The sequence below is a fragment of the Perna viridis genome, chromosome 8 (assembly GCF_037379345.1).
Source record: "Perna viridis isolate PV_CMFRI_1.1 ecotype Kerala chromosome 8, ASM3737934v1, whole genome shotgun sequence".
NCBI classification, from domain to species: Eukaryota; Metazoa; Mollusca; class Bivalvia; order Mytilida; family Mytilidae; genus Perna; species Perna viridis.
In genome coordinates this window covers 9637982-9649306 of record NC_142452.1, presented here as the reverse complement: position 1 = coordinate 9649306, position 11325 = coordinate 9637982, and the positions used below count along the sequence as shown (strand labels likewise).

The 11325-nt window shown below is 32.6% G+C and overlaps 1 protein-coding gene across 3 annotated transcripts; it reads right to left on the bottom strand.

The window, feature by feature from the left end:
- Positions 1–215: 215 nt before the first annotated feature.
- Positions 216–9975, bottom strand: LOC148609240 (single-stranded DNA-binding protein, mitochondrial-like). 3 transcript variants are annotated; one of them, XR_015914501.1, is made up of 7 exons: positions 9857–9975; positions 5056–5122; positions 4367–4489; positions 3536–3626; positions 2747–2835; positions 373–798; positions 216–335 (listed from the first exon to the last, which is right to left on the bottom strand). XR_015914501.1 is itself a non-coding variant. In XM_088540877.1 (7 exons), exons 2-7 carry the CDS (start codon positions 9102–9104, stop codon positions 722–724), a joined length of 459 nt encoding a protein of 152 aa, XP_088397003.1. In that variant the 5' UTR covers positions 9105–9233; positions 9857–9941; the 3' UTR covers positions 216–721. The 3 variants fall into 3 exon arrangements, 2 of the variants coding, with proteins under 2 accessions (XP_088397003.1, XP_088397002.1); XM_088540877.1 differs by adding an exon at positions 9093–9233 and having other exon boundaries at positions 216–798; positions 9857–9941; XM_088540876.1 differs by having other exon boundaries at positions 216–798.
- Positions 9976–11325: the final 1350 nt, after the last annotated feature.

The following is an 11325-nucleotide window of genomic DNA, read 5'->3' as shown; positions in this document are numbered from 1 at the left end:
AACTTTCTGATAAGTTTTACTCAAGTTATCGAAAATAATGAAAGTTAATGTACACAAATGCAAACAATGATGACGACAACACCAATATGAATCTTCCATACATCATTTCTGCCAAGATTGGTTAAAATTGGTCAATGGGTTTTCATGTATTTGAGCAAACTGATGGTGTAAACCAACTTGACCTAAAAACCTTAAAAGAATACACAAGGGAAAAATCAAACATACTTGTTTATTAATTATGAAAAACACCTAAAAAATCATTAATAGATAACAAAACTGTCAATACTACAACAACACAGTGTTTCTGTGGTTAAAACTAATAGAAAATACAAAGCCTTCAGAAATCTACCATTAAAATATCTAATACAAAGCCTTCAGAAATCTACCATTAAAATATCTTCAGGACTTGTAAAATCTTGAAACTAGTAACATACATGTACAATGTCTGATTAACATCAATTTCTTTTTACATTTTTGGAGCAGGACTTACTAGTTAAATCTCAATTAAAAGAAGTGTACAAAATTGTACAGTAAATTTCCCGAAAGAATTAGTCTGACACAAAATTCCAAACTGTGTGTAGCTATTGGATATATTTCTAGTCTACTGGTAGGAGAGATTTCCTCATTACACAGGCAAATGATTTTTTTTACAGTATGGTAACTTGGAAGGCCTCTATTTCACTGTCTTGTTTGATGAAGTCTTTAACCATATGAACATTTATCATGACATCTGTTCATCATCAGAACCATCAGCTGTTACTTCATTAAATTTTCTATTAGTCACATTGATTATTTGTGCTGAAATAGAAAAAAAAAAACACTACTGAATACTTACATAAAAACTACATATTCTCATCCTATTTATACTTTTATCTCTGTATTCCCATATGGTGTGTTATTTTGGCAGATGCAAAATCAGGCAATATTTAGACAAAAATGCATACAAAACAATTAGCATTTCTTATTTTGGTGGATGCCAAGTTGTACGCTAACTACTTAAGCCCAGAATAAATATTTTATGGAATTTGTAAATTTGTTTAGGTGTTTTTAGACAAACCTCTTAAATATCACAGACCTAGCACCCCATAAAAATTACCTGCTATATTGCATGATATACTGCTGTCTGTCCAACCATCTAGATATTTAATAAGCCAAAAGAAAATAGTAACAAAGAGGGATTTTGATAATTATAATGTGTTTCTCAAAATATAGTAAAAGTATCAGGCAATTATGAATGATAAAAGTAAAAGTCCACTTTAAATGCAAAACAAAATGTTGCACACTTCATCATGCTAAGAATACCCTGACTCAATCATTTCTATCAAACTTAGAAAAGGGAGAAACTGTACATGTCATTATCCGAAAGCAATGCACTAAATATCTAAACATTCCCTTCAAAAGAAGCTGAGAAATCTGTTGTACATATTTCCATTACGCATCACCAAAAAACTAAGTAACATTGAGATGGAAACCATCTACATGTATAAGGATCCCACCGTAGACTAAATATAGCGATTTATAAACATTTAGAGGATCAAAATTCTACAGAATATTTAAGCTCATCTACCCTTTTGCTAAATACCAAATGATTACACAAAAGAAACAAAGTTACAACACAGACGCATTCATCAACCATTGTATGAAACATGTCGTCTTGAGCTAATCTATAAGCCAAATATCAAAAGCCTACACCAATAGACAACAAAGTTCCAGTTTGGACACGGAAGTGTATTGCAAAATCATTAATTTGACCTTGAGGTAAAATTTCTTCAACCATACTACATGACACATCATCTTGAGCTGATCTACCCTCATGCCAAATATCAAAAGACAACAAAGTTACAGTCTAGAATCAATGTGTATCGGATGCACAAATGAACAGTGATTATTATATAGTGGCCGGCCCTAATCACAGAGTTTACAGTAAACAGGAACAGGATTGGCTAGGAATCTGGAAAGGGCAGACCAAGTAAAAGTCTTCATGCAAAAGTAATGGATATCTTAGCATTCCCAAATACAGAAGCTGAGAAATCTGTTATGAAAATTTCCATTTTGCATCACCAAACAATTTATTATTAATAGTCGTACAGAGGACTAAGTTGAGCAAGGAAGCTGAAAAGGGAAGACATGGTACAAGTCTTCATAAAAAAGCAAAGCACCACATATCTTAGCATTCACTCATATGGAAGCTGAGAAATCTGTCACAGAAATTTCCACTTTGCATCACCGAGAAAGTTACTATTTTAAGTTGTACATGTGAGCAAAGGACCTGAAAAGGGGAGACAGGTACAGTACAAGTGACGTCATCGTGCAAAAGCAATATATCAAATATCTTAGCAATAGAGGCTGATAAATGTGTTACAGAAAAAAGTAACAGACAGATGAACAAGGTGACTGCGATATAGCCTGAGGGCAAAAAGGTGCAGGCATGATATGTGCCTGAACCATTTATCAAATGAAATGAGTGAGACATTAACTCATTTCCAAAAACTAACCTAAAAACTAACTCCCCTTCTGAAAACAACAACATATTTATCAGGAGATATTACAAAACTTTTGAAATTAAGACCAAAGTACAGCAACTGTTAGTTTCAAATTCATTATTATAGTTACAGAAGACAAATGAATCAAACCAATAGCTGGATATGGCTTTCAGTGTTTAACTACTTATTGCCTAGTCTTGTAATCAACAGATTAATTATACCCCATTCACATGAAAACACAAATGGAAATTTGAATAACTTACAGGCTACAATTCTGTGTGTTCTCTTGACTTCACCTTGCTGTGTCTCATACTCTCTATTGTCCAATCTACCTGATAAAAACACTCTGTCCCTGCACAGCAAATGGACAAAATATTAAAGTCAAAACAGTAAATACTCATTATTACTTTTAATTGTACTTCTTATATGTATATGAAAGGATGTAATAATGAGTTATTGAAATAAACAAAAAAATGCTAAAATAAATCTTGTGAAATATTTACTGTAATAATGAGTTATTGTAATAAACAAAAAAATGCTAAAATAAATCTTGTGAAATATTTACTCTGGGACATGAGATACTGGTAATATCAAGCAATATGGAATACAATTCTCACTATTGTAAAATGTCTATTTTCAATCATGTGTGCTACTACTTCTGTTATACTTCTATATCTTACCCTTTCCTAAGGTTTCTAGTTAAATGACTTCTATATCGTACCCTTTCCTAAGGTTTTCAGTTACACGACTTCCATATCGTACCCTTTCCTTAGGTTTCTAGTTATATACATGATTTCTATATCATACCCTTTCCTAAGGTTTCCAGTTACACGATTTCTATATTGTACCCTTTCATAAGGTTTCCACTTACATGCTTTCTATATCTTACCCTTTACTAAGGTTTCTAGTTACATGACTTCTATATTGTGCCCTTTCCTAAGGTTTCTAGTTCCATGATTTCTATATCTTACTCTTTCCTAGGGCTTCTAGGTACATGACTTCTATATCATACCCTTTCCTATAGTTTCTATTAGATACTTTCTATATCTTACCCTTTCCTAAGGTTTCTAATTACATAATTTTTAAGGTTCTGATTAAATACAACTATATTGTGCCACGTCACCTTCTTTTCATCAAATTCACCTGGAACAGAAATGAAATGAATTACATTTTTCTTTCAGAAACAAATCTCCTGTCCTTAGAACTTAATGGTTTTTCGAAAAAAAAAAGAAATTTCTTAATGTATGACCACACATTGTACCACCCATCATGCCAAAGTATTTTTTAAACTCACAAAGTATTATGAGACAGACTACACAAATATAGGTAGCATTAAATCTTTGTAGTCCCTCAGGCTTGACAGGAAAAGATAAAATGCTTCGCAGAGTGCAGCTGATCCACCCGTAGATCAAGCAATGGGTGGCACATCATAATTCTCAATCTGGTCTTTTTTGCCTCAAATATATTTAATACATCTAGAAAACAACAGTACATATTCTTCATATCACTCCAAAACCTTAAGTGTATCTGAAATGTTTTTAGTACCATTAGAAAGCTGAAATATTGGGCTACATGATGATACCTTTATATATTTAGTTTCTTTAAAACTGTCCTTGGAAGACTTAGTCACTTGAACAGTTGAGTCACAAAACTTGGATTTTGGTGTTAGTGGGATTAAAACATAGGCTTATACTAAGAAAAATCCAAGAATATTCTTTCGTCACAAACTGATTCGGTAGAGGAAGGAATAAAAGTACATATACCCAAAAATCATCATGGAGTTAATGTGTGTGTGTGTGTATGGGGGGTTGCATGGTTAACCCTCCCAGCCCATGACTACTTTACTTGCTGTAAAAGGTTCCTGACAGACTTTTTATACCAACCAGATTCTCCTCTTGTTAATGCATTAGTTGCTAAATTGAAAGTGGCAACAGCCGTTTCTTCGTTAGGTCCTCGAGCCTCTGGGTCATTTCCACACCTCCCTAATAATCGTACTTCATTTATACCTACAATGTAAATAAAACTTGACCAAGTCATGCTTCTAATAAATCAATCAAAAATGGCTTCCTTTTACATGTACTTCAAAATTGTAATAAATTAATCTGAACCAACATTACAAAATTTTAAGCATTACTACAAGGAAATTGTTTTCATTATGGCAAATTATCAGAATGACATTTTGCCAAAATTGACAAAATCAGAGTTATAAAAACCTGAAATAATTTTAGAATTACATTATTAACTACATGTAACTGAACCAAGACTTTATGCATAAATCACACGAACAATATAACTATCTATTTGAGGACAGCAGGTACATTTGTCTGATAAAGGTAGTCTAAAAACTAAACTTGATTTCCTGTACTTGTCCAGATCAACAAAGAATTGTTAATAATGATAGTTAAGTACTCATTATGGTAAAGACTACTCAGTTATAGACTTACAAATATTTCTATAAAAGATCTTTAACAGGTTGAACTTGTCTTAGTTGCAATTTTTTTCAAAACTTTAGTTAAACTCATATTGAGATTTTATACATCATTTAACTACTTATTAAACAGAAAAAACATACATCTTTCTACTACAATCCTCCTGGGTTCATCTGACTTATGTCTGAATACTCTACATGAGGTGGTAACCTAGAACAAGAAATGAACAGTTAGTCCAACATTTTAACAATATATATTGCTACCAACATTTTGTACAACCACACCCTGATCAAGACTTCAAAAAGAGTTCCATTAAAATTTGTCAAGCATGCAATTTATATTCAGTTCTACAATGTACTTGTTCAATATATTTCAAAAGAGGGATAGTTATCCACATTTTCTTATGCTGCCAGCAGTTTCATAGAATACACCGTAGGTTCAGCAAATTAGGATTTTTCCTTTTCAATTTTGATACTATGAATATATTAAATGTATATCTTACACATACATGTATGTTAACACACAAATAATTGCACAATAAAACCAATGTAGGATACCATGTATTATCTACCAAGTGTATCCAACAATATTAAAGATATTTCAGTACAGAGACATACCCTGGGAGTTCAGGGTTGGAATACACAGGCTATGACATTAGAAGTTGTCCTAAGTAAAAATCAAATAATATTTGCCCACAGGACTAACAATTTTTTTTTAACATGTACTTACTAAAGGACAAACCAGATTTCAATATGGCCAAGTAGAAATTTCATCAACTTGTCTTATAGGACAAGGTTCATAAAATTGTAACATCATACTGTGTAACCATTAAAGATTTTTTGTTATTGAGTAGAAGAGCAGAAATTCATAGATACATATACTTAGTCATTCTTCAAATTTAGTCTGATGGTCCTGGCCAGTAAATTCAGCACCAGACCTGTTTAACTTTGCTATTCAGAAGCCTAAAGGGCTTGTAGATTTTTTTAGTTGGTGCACTCTTTTGACACCAGGGATTGATATCTTCTAAGTAGATGCCATTAAATTCATACCTTCTAAGTACCAGAAACTTGCTAATGCACTATAACAGGCTGACAAATGCTACAGCACATTAAATACACTAGTGATATGCTAGACTTCCTGATATATTCAGAAATGCATATGCTATTGCTAAACAGCAAAAATCTTTCTGTGATTATATTTCCATTTTAAACTGAAACTTGCCAAAGAATTAAATTGTATAGTAGCAATTTTTTTCCCATTTTTTGGAGGTTTACAAGTCTGAATGCTTTAAATGGTTGAACATGAAGACTGGTCAGTGGTGTATGGAAGGTTATGAAAAGGTCTAAGTTCAATGAATCACATTTCTTATGGTTCACTCACTGTCAGCAAGTTATAAGCTTGAAGTCAATTCAGCAGGTATTGTTTCTAATTGTTTACATATATCTTTCTTTATTGATGTTTAAACTGACATGTGTTGTTCTCTACATGTACATGTAAGTACTTTAGTATTTTAGAGCACTCCAACATGTATGCAATTGGCCCTGATATTATTCAAAATAGCCATGGGTTCAAAAGCTTTTTCAAACTTAATCACACTTGTCAGGATATTAAAGCTCAATACATCTATGCTTACTTTACATTAGCTGTTATATGTACAGTACACTGTACCTTGCATTTAACAAGTTTTGTACATTTTGTATGTGTTACAAGTACAAATATGTAGTAGTTCAAAAATGAATTTTTTTGCAATGGACTAATTTGGCCTTAATTTAACTATGAATTTCGTTTGTTTCCTCTGGAGAAACATTCCCAATTTGTACAAAAATTGCTTAAAATAGTCCCAAAAGAGATGTACAATTTTCTAAATCATTGAAAGTTTTGGCAGCTTAAGGATAAATCATTGTACTTGAATTTTTAATTGTATGTTTTAGTATCCTTAAATTATCAGGGTTTGATACTAACCTTTCTGGCGAGGCAGCCCACAGGACTAGTTTATAGACAAATAAGTGGTGCTAAAAATTAGTTTGCTGTCCTCTACTTAGGACTGAAAAAATTTAAGAATTAACTGAAGGCGCCCAAAGGACTATCAATTTAAAGTTCAAGGTTGTCCTCCCTCAAATAAGGTAGGCACAGGACTACCATACCACTGTTAGTATCGAACCCTGAGCATGTTCGAGATCCAGCTCATATTCAATGCATTGTTTGTAACACACATGATTTTCAGTGGTCGATCAGGACTACTCTGACCTTATCGTTCATTAGAGTCTACAGGGTAAGTGGTGGAGTAGATTCAATTGTTTAAAAGATATTGTCTATGTAACAGTTACCGTAGTTTCTTTTTTCTATGCAAAAATTGTCCTTAGAAAAATGTCACACATTTAAAAATGTTACATGAAAAAAAAAACACGAGCAAACAAAAATGCAAATAATCATCAAACCTGCTGGACCTAATGGATAGCAAAAACCACAGGACCTACATGTAATGGCTGGTAACAGTTGTTCTGCATTAGTCCTTCAAAACTTAAATCTGTCAATCCTTATTGTATTTTATGTAGAAATCATCGTAATCAACTTTATTGAAGTCAACTTTCTTGTTCCCTTAGCCCTACTCTAACATTAGATTTTCAGCACTTACATATGTCCTATGTCAAAATATTTGAATGCGTCAAAAAATAAATGTAGTAGGTTTAGTTCACATGTGGACATTCTAACAAGTAAACAAAACATCGTATCTCTTGGACTTTTTCATCAAATCTCCTCAAGAGCCAATAAACTTGTATTCTTGGAAAACAGTACTATAGAGAAGTTCCGAGGGATGAACATGTTGGTAAATACAAGAAAATTGTGGATACATTGTTTCAAATGGTGTGTTAACTTCAGTATTAAAAAGGATTCAATTGATAAATTAAATAACTACAAACTCTGACTGATTTATAATACTTGATATATGATTTCTGCCCCACATGCTTTTGTTCGCACTAAAATAATGGTGTTCATAGAATTTTTGTAAGTCTTTTACTTAATAATTCACCAAGTCATTCAATTCATTTTTAGACCCAATGCATATGTACCATAATATGCAAACAACTAATCAGCTACAGGTAAATCATGGTCACATGTGGCTGCACATAAGGTAATATACAAAAAAAAATATATTGATGGACACCTGTCAAGATACTAATAAAACACATGATCTAGACTGCAATTATATGGGTTGACAATTTTTGAAATCCAATATTGGAAAATGCTCATCAGACAGTCATAAGCAAAATTTGTAGTCAATGACCAGCATTTTAACCATTTCCAGGGCCTCAGTCTGGTTTACATTTATTCAATGCTTTATTTCAAAATTTAGGTCTGGAAGAACTTGCTACTCTGTTGGCCCCAATGCCTGACAGAAAAATAAAATTATTTGCATCTCTGAGCAGAGTAAAACTTTATCAAAGCAATTATCAAGGAATGAAAGCAAGACTAAGTTACTAGTTAAGGACATTTTCATTGAGAGAGTTGAAAACATAGTTTCTACTAGTTCTTACTGCTCCAAAATTTCTAAAATCAGATCATGAAGTTCACCCCCTCCCATCTCAAATTAGAGAAACTTAATGATAGCTCTTCTAGTATCGATACATGTTATTCATCATCAATTATATGTTTCATGATGTCAGAACAAAAACATGTTCAACTTCAGACTTAAATTTAATCAAACTAATTAGAGGTATAAACTTCAGAGCACTTTTTGAGTTCACCTGTCAGTGTCTCATATTAGTAAGACTGCTAACTTGTTTGTTGAATTTTCAGTAAAAATGTGATTTCTGGCAGGACTGAGACTTCCCATTAATCCACATTTATCTCTCTATAAAAGCCTGAGACATGATGTCGACACAGACTGAATTTACCTCCAGGGATTCGCTTTGATTTTTGGGTCAATGGATAAGCCCTAGGCTTCTACAATCCTAATCCTTAAGGTAATCTGCTAATTTTTCTCCACAAGTATAGAATTAATATAAGTATTTCTAACTGGGAAAACATGCATGGGTGTGCACTCTAACAAGAACAAAAAAATTTGTAAGGATTCCAGTTTTCATCATTTAACATTGATTTAAATGAATTCACAGATTTCCTGGTTACTGTGGAATCGAATGAACCATTCTACCACGAGGCTGAGTCACTTCCTCTATACCAGTATATACATGTATAGGTGTGCTGCTGGAATGGGTCTGGTTTCTCTAGAGTTTAAATATATGGTTGGATAATAAATTTTTCTTTTTCTATGTCACTGGGCTGTCATTTCTCAGGTATTCTATATCAATGGGTCGTATTTCTACAATTTTATTGTATAATTTATTGCTATGACAAACTTTCCAATTATCACCAATTAATCTTCAATAAGCGTCTGCTGCAGCTAACAGCCATTGGGAGAAACTTAGTTGCATGTAATTACATTGTAGGTGACGAAATGATGAATTACTGATGTACATTGTACAAGATTTGATGCCCTTTCTGCAATTTTCTGAAGACTTTTTTTTGTATTTATGTTCTCTTAATTCTTAATTGTAATTCACGCTGAAAAATATATGAATGGGACTCATTTTCCTGCAGACAAATATATGAATGGGAGTATTTTTTTTTTTTTTTTGCACCCCGTACCAAGTTTTAACCAAGTCCAAGGTGCCCCCCATGCTGTTCTATTTATCTACAATTCTTACAGAGAACGAATGCAAATATAGTGTGGTTCGGCTGCACTTCTTCAAAAGTTTAAAAGAATGACCTCTAGTTGAAGCATAGCCATAGCCTAGTCCAGGCTAGGGGTCGTAGGACTGAACATTCTAAAGTTTCTATCATCATGATGTAAATTTACCAAATTCTTGTTTTAATTATCGAAAATAAATAGGCACATACTGAGGCACAATTTTGCCAACACAAAAAGATGGCTAAGTAACTTACTCGCAATAAAGAACGTATTGAGTTCATGTTTCGTGTGGTCCTCGTGGGTCAGTTACATGTCAATAATCCAGGGGTATTACAGTATAGGGGAGAGAAACCCTTTCCAAATGGTGTGAAAGATTTTTTGGGGTATTTAGTTATACCATTTCTGCAACGGACGTTTTTTCTTGCCTGACGTACTTTATCATTACTATTTGACAGGGTAGTACAGACAATTCGCATTTCTAACATCCTGTGACATAGACTGGTTATAAATATTCATGCTACTTTACATGAATAAGGATTTTAATCAATACATATGACAAATGTTTCTAAAAAGATAGCTTGGTCGTTCAAATATTTGATTTTTTTGTATTTACTTCGCAAAGTGGTTTTGTTCTTACAGTCTGGTATTGAATTAAAAATTGGATGATTATATGCATAAACTAAGTGAATGGAATGTATCTGGATGCAGGGGTTCTTAAACGCCCTGCATCAAAATACATTTCACTTCATTCATTTTGTGCATAATAAACATCCAATAAATTCAGCATCATTTTTTTTTAATAATTTGATCATTCAACTTTTCCACTCATTTTGCAACTCAGTTTTTAACCCAATAAGACATGGACTTTATATTCCTAATAGTAAGTAGTCTTTAAATAAAGCTATATCCAACCTCTGAATTTCACCGAGTCCACGATTGAGGTATTCCGGCTTTATCACAGACGTTAACGGGACATATATCGGTAAAATCAATTACATCTTTATTGAGAGTTTGTGTAGGATATGATAACAGTTTTTAGGTGTACATCTTGAAGACTACTAGAATTGGCAATTTTTGTGTGAGCACATTCTGTCTTTGTTTCGGTTTATGTAGTATAAATAGGCTCTTTTCTTTGTTATTCGTTCGTGTCTTTATTTCCTCTTTCAGAGATATAATGACAACACCTTAAACAATTAAATACAAACTAAAGATGTAATGTAATCAGAAAGTCAACATGAAAAAAAACATTGTATATATATATACAAGTTTTATTAGGTATTTTCTGCATAAGCGTTTGCCCCGGAACTCAAGAGTAAATTACACTCTCCAAGGTATTGCATAACATGAACGTGTTATTGTCTCATGAAATTGTATATATCGACTTCAATTGGTGTCAATGGTTTTCCTAAAAGTACCTCAAGAACTGGGAATTTTAAAATAAAACATAAAGTCGGCTTGACTATTTTCCTTTTAAAATAAACTCTTGTAGTTTTTAAAAAGACTGATTTTTTTAGGTTTGCTTTAAAATAAGTCTCATGATTACACCAAGATTCATCTCAAAGGGTCTGTCAATTAATACTTGTCATGTCTAATGTAGTCTAAAATTCATTCATAAATATATATTTAATTTCTATATTTATTCAGATATAAAAACTTTATCACAAATATGTCCACGGTATGGTGATGCTATTCCAAAGTTTATCTCCCCCCACATAAGAACTGA